At 36.1% G+C, this 6000-nt stretch overlaps 1 protein-coding gene across 4 annotated transcripts in view; it reads left to right on the forward strand.

The window, feature by feature from the left end:
* The window catches only part of ACACA (acetyl-CoA carboxylase alpha), a 355889-nt gene that overhangs the window by 238341 nt on the left and 111548 nt on the right, over nt 1-6000 (forward strand). For all 4 annotated transcript variants that reach the window (XM_011990217.1, XM_011990219.1, XM_011990218.1 and 1 more), the window contains 2 exons: nt 2120-2176; nt 2419-2463. In XM_011990217.1, coding sequence (XP_011845607.1) covers nt 2120-2176; nt 2419-2463 — 102 coding nt within the window. The remainder of the gene's footprint in view (nt 1-2119; nt 2177-2418; nt 2464-6000) is intronic.

The raw sequence follows: 6000 nt of genomic DNA on the forward strand, positions 1-6000 counted from the left end.
TGGCAACTAGTTTTGTTTTTCACTTCATGATCATGCTTCTAGCAGTTTAAAAAAAGTTTTTTTTTTAAAGCACACATTAAACTATCAAATAGGTTGATCCAAATTGTCCAAATAATCTTCTAGTCCCAGCATGTCTTTTTTTCTCTCATAGAAATTAGGATCATATATTTGTAAATGACTTGTGGAGGAGATTGAAGCAGTCAGTGTAAATGGAGTTTCTCCAGGTGCTGACGCCTAATCGCTGGGTAATAGCTGTGGACTTGCTGTGAGACCCACATTATTACAATGTAATCAGAATCCTGTTGCTCTGCTGTTATTGTCAGCCACTTGTGGAATTTTAAAAGCAATAACAATTTTGATTTTAAATCATGGCATTATTAAAGTTATTTTCTTCCCTTGCCAGAACATAGCTATTGATGCTTGTCTTTGAAGGACTTGACTGTAGTGGAATCTTTGTTGATGTCAGAAGAAGTATTTCTGTTCCTGGCCACACTGAGAAACCCCCCCCTTTCTTTTGACACATTTTTGTCATATTGTAGTGTCAATACTTGGTTATTTACAGCAAGGAGTATGATGGCAGTACAAATAATTTTTTAAAGCAGTTAAACCAAAATGTATTTATATTTGGGCTGATAATTTATTATTTTATTATTTGCTTATAGAAAATTAATTTTTCCAGTTATCTTTTGTTTATGCTGTTAATAAAATTATTTTATTACTCAGCAATGCCATGGCAGAATTGAAGAAACTGGAAGAAGTAACCCAAGAATGTGCTTCCTTATAAGAGGAAGACAATTTGGATTAAAAAATATAATATCATGAATGTTAGGAATTGGCGTATAAACATATCTCTTGGTTAGAGTTATAGCAAGAAATGTGGTCAAACTAAAGTCTGGATGTAGGCTGTGAAAGTCCACATTAGTTTTCTATTTGTACTATTCATATGTTTTCTCAGGTCATTCAACTGGTGGGGTTGCTTTTCTACTTGTTGTTATAATCCTTCTTTGTTAGGGACCTCTAAACCCATGTATTTTACTTAATTCATTAATTTGTATCTTTGTCCCTGCCTTTTGAAGCAAGTGAACAGTATAGGGAAGGGGAAGGCTTAGGTCCGGAGGCCCAAGACTCATATAAGTGGCCATCTTGAAACTACTGGTGTCTGTTGACTTCTTTGTTTTGAGGCAGTCTCACTCTGCATCCCAGGCTGGAGGACAGTGACGTAATCTCGGCAACCTCTGCCTCCTTGGTTCAAACGATTCTAATGCCTCATTCTCTCAAGTAGTTGGGATTACAGGAACGTGCCACCACACTTGGCTCATTTTTTCTATTTTTAGTAGAAACAGGGTTTTGCCATGTTGGCCAGGCTGGTCTCAAACTCCTGGCCTCAAGTGATCTGCCCCATTGGCCTCACAAAGTGTTGGGATTACAGGCGTGAGCCAAGACACCCAGCCTTCTGTTGATTTCTGATATACTAGTTGCCTATGCCTAGTGGAGATATGAATAATTCCTAAATTTAAAGGCCTATTAAATGTTGCTTTTAACAATTTTAAAAGGAACCTTTTTAAAAAATGCCTTCATGTAAGGTAAGGGGGACTGTTGTATCAAAACTGAAAGGTTACAATTTGTTAGGTTGAATTCTAGGGATGCTGTATCTGACGGTAGGTAATATCTACAATCTAAACAGTTTAGGACCTGTGATTTATGTTTTATGGAAAGTCCTTTTCTCTCTACCTTATTTCATTTAGCTTCTTTATCAATATTAATGTTTACATTTGAATACATGCCCAACAGTATGATTTCTATAAGCAGAAATTGTGTCGTGGCCTGCCTTTATGTAAATCACTTCTGAGGTAATTTAATTGACTTCATGTGACCCTTTCTTCTCCACAAAGTTCTCTTTCAGTTTTGTCCAAATCAATATAAAATTTATTTCATAAGACTTAGTCCTAGGAGCCAGGTTGAAATTTGTTCACTTTCAAGTTTGAAGGTACTAAGCTAAGATAAAGGTTTTCAAAAAGGATGTTTAACTCCACCAAAGCCTTACGAGGAATGAATGGGATAAAATTTAGAATGAATGGAAATCTCATCTATTTTCTGTTTTACATGTTTTTGCTCCTAGAAAGCTACCCTGGTTGACCATGGGATCCGGCGCCTTACTTTCCTGGTTGCACAAAAGGTATTGACATGTGAATTGTACCTCTTTAATATTTCTTATGCTGCTGCTGCAACTTAATAAAAAACGGGATTGCAATCTTATGCTTACTAGTAGAATTTATGCAGAGAAATAACCACTTTTCTATAAGTTTAATTTTTAAAAAACGTTAGTTTAACTCATCATCTTTTACTCAACTTGTTTTTGATTTTGTTACTGATTGCCAATTTCTGCTCTTTTCTTCCTCTCTGTCTTTTATTTGAAAGGATTTCAGAAAACAGGTCAACTATGAGGTGGATCGGAGATTTCATGTAAGTAAAATGAACAATAATGAAAGACTACTTACTGTTTTATTTGTTTGCCACTGATTATTTAAACAGAATATATGTTAGAAGGGCTGGACTGATATTTGGTCCCTCTTCTTTTATAAATTATTATAGTAAATATTCAGTTCTCTGTAATCCCAGCACTTTGGGAGGCTGAGGCAGGAAAGTTGCTTGAGCCCACAAGTTTGAGATGAGCCTGGGCAACATAATGAGACCCTGTCCTCTATTAATTAAAAAAAATTTTTTAAATTCTTATATCAAGTATTCCAGCTAAAGGTTTTTTCTTTTTTTTCTTAACCCTATAATGAATTCTCAATATATCTCTGAGAAATAGTTAAGAATGAACATAAGCATTTATCCAGACGAATAAGGTAGAAACAAGCTAACTAGTAATTTCTTCTATGCTCATAGTGAATCCATAATCAAGAACAGCCAGTTGCACTTTGTAGTCTTGGCTTCTTTATTGAGAATTCTCAATTCTAAAGAACAATGATTTATTATTTAAAATGCCTTGATAGAGCCAAGTTGCTATTTTTTGTCTTATGTTAATCCTAGGAACAGGAAATAAGTAAAAATTAAACACTCTGTTGTTTATTCTCCCATTTAACTGAATTAACTGTTAATATTTATGAGATTAAAATTTTTATCAAAAAGAGAATTAAGTTAATAGCCTGGCATCCGAACTGTGGTATACCCATATGATCATACCCAGTACAGTGACAGCAGTAAGGACAGAAATCCAGTTTGGAATCAACATGTCGTTTTCAAAATGACTGATTATAGTCAAAATATTTCATAAAAATTGATTCTAATGTAGCTAAGTCTTTTTTTTTTTTTTTGATAAGGTATCTTGCTCAGTTGCCCAGGCTGGAGTGCAGTGGTGCAGTCTCAGCTCACTGCAACCTCCACCTCCCGGGTTCAAGTGATTCTCCTACCTCAGCTTCCCAAGTAGCTGGGATTACAGGCGTGTGCCACCACATCTGGCTAATTTTTGTATTTTTAGTAGAGACGGGGTTTCACCGTGTTAGCCTGGCTGGTCTTGAACTCCTGACCTCAGGTGATCTGTCTGCCTCGGCCTCCCAAAGTGCTGGGATTACAGGCGTGAGTCACTGTGCCCGGCCTGTTTGGTTTGGTTTTAGCAATTGAGATAATTTGGTTGTTAAACCCTGCTTATTTGTAACAATGAAGATGGCATTTGAGATTCTGGAAAGGACTTTGTAAACTCAAAGAACTATGTGTGATTGCTTTTATTACCTTTTTGTTTTAGGTTTTTAGGAGTTGACGTTTTGTTTTCCTTCATACAGTTCACCTTATTGGTCTAGTCTATAGAGAAACAAGAAAGCTAAGATTTTCTGAAATGCTTTAGGAAATGTTGTGGACTACATGACTCCCCTGTGTTATTGATGTCAGGAAATCAAGCAGAGTGTAGCTATATATCAATCAATAACTTTCGATAGGAAACGGAGTCAGTGGAGAAGTATGAGGAGCTTAAAAAGAACCCTAGGGCTTTAGGAAGAAAAATCAGGAGCTTAGAGAATAAAATTGATACTTGGGGATAGAATATGAAAGCCCATGAATAAACACTGTAGCTAGTAGATGCTGATCAGAACTAAGGTAGACATGCCAGAGCCAGGCTCTGGATTTTAGAAAAGTATTGTGCTATGTTCTTAAATGTTACTGTGCTTTTTATCACAGACTTTAGAATAATAGCATTTTCTAGGGAATAACACTAAATTTATAAAATTGCTTTCCTTTTTGCTAATGGATTTGATAGAGTCTTCACATCTATAGCACACTAACTGGTTTCTATAATAAATACACTGATCAACTAAAACTGTCCACTAAAATTTTTAAAAAACCAAAGTGATTAGTTCTCACTGACATTTTCTCATATATGTAACACACATAAAAAAAACTTATCTCTGAATCTATAGTGTATAGTTATAAATATGCCCTAATATTAAGAGTATATTTAACAGCTTTAAAACATATTTTTCTCTCTGCTGTCTTGATATTTCTGGATTTAGGTTTAATAGGGACATGTATAGGCAAAATCGGCTAGAAAATTAGGCCAGCAGGGGGTCTTCCCTGACAATCATTGTCTGATTCCTATTTATAGTGGCATCAAGTGGGAAATCAGTTAAATTATCAAGTGACTTGATTTGTCATGAGTGTAGGAAAAGCTGCTTTAGAGCAGAGAGAACATTAAGGTTTAATTGTGGACTAGATTTGCTCTGAAGAATTGAGTGGCAGAGGAGTTGGGGTGTTTTTATGTTCCTTTAAAAATGATAAATGATTTTGCAAGGGGCAAGGGCAGCTATTAAACTGAACTCCATCTAGAATCTTCTATACAATCCAGGATCTACACTAGCCAGGAAGCCTTGGTAGAAACTGTACAAATCTGGGGGTCACTGTCATGGTGCTGCTATGAGTTCTTTTGCTGATGGTAGCTTGACATTCATGAAGGATGCTTAGCCTCTGTCATGTCATCTGATTGTGCTTGCCCCATAGCTAGTGTACTATGAAAAAGAGGAAGCTTTCTGGGAGTGTCAGAGATGAATCCCTTGATCTCTCTGGCTTCTTGGTAATCCACTGTGATGTATGCAGCCTCCCCTGTCCTATGCTGTGAAATCCCTATATTATTGAATGGAAGAGAGAATCTGCACTTGAGGGGCAAAAAGAGGAGGAAGGTTACCAAGTTTGATTCAAGCACATTGGTTAGTGGAATAAAGCAAGCTGTGCTGTTATATAGTTGTTGGTCTTTCAGATTGCCTCAGAACCAGAACAAGACAAATGAGGGCCAGAGTAGAGGTTCCTAGAGAGCTGTGTATATTGTTAGGTACTGATTCGGATGCCAGTGATTGCTATAAATGTTTAAAATACTTCGTAGTTTAACTGCAATTGTCCCAGATAGCTGCCCACAGGTATGTCTGTTGCTGCCCTAGTCTCTTGACCCTGCCTGGAGAGTATTTCTGTGACAGCAGTCTTCACCAGTGTTAAGGAAGCTGGGAGTTGACTCTGTTTCCCTAACCATCTAATTAAATCAAGTGCCCATAATGGAACTTGAAGAACTGCCTAACATTGATATTTAAACAGAAACTTTGAGGAAAAACAAGTCTCTTTTTGTAAATATATTCTTCTTGTTAAGAAAAAAGAAAGTAGATCATGATGTTCATCTGAAAATAAAAAATAAAAGAAAAAAATGCACAAGATGTTAAAAAAAAAGAAAAAAGGAAAAAGATCAAAGCCTTGAATGCAAAAGAGGCTTCTTGAATTTCTGCAGCTATCTAAACTGCAGCTCCACAGTTTTCTGTTAGTTAAAACTTATGGACTCACTCTCTCTTAGTTTCACTCACATTTCAGGTCTGGAATTCCAAAAGATTCAGCAGAAAGTGCTGTCTAATTGGGATATAATATTATGCCTTTTTTTTTTAAGCTTTCCCATATGTGTGAAAACATGCAGTGTTTGATTTTCTTTTCCTGGCTTTTTTTTTACTTAACATAATGCCCTCTAATTCCATT

Source organism: Mandrillus leucophaeus, unplaced genomic scaffold, assembly GCF_000951045.1.
Source record: "Mandrillus leucophaeus isolate KB7577 unplaced genomic scaffold, Mleu.le_1.0 Scaffold374, whole genome shotgun sequence".
Lineage (NCBI taxonomy): Eukaryota > Metazoa > Chordata > Mammalia > Primates > Cercopithecidae > Mandrillus > Mandrillus leucophaeus.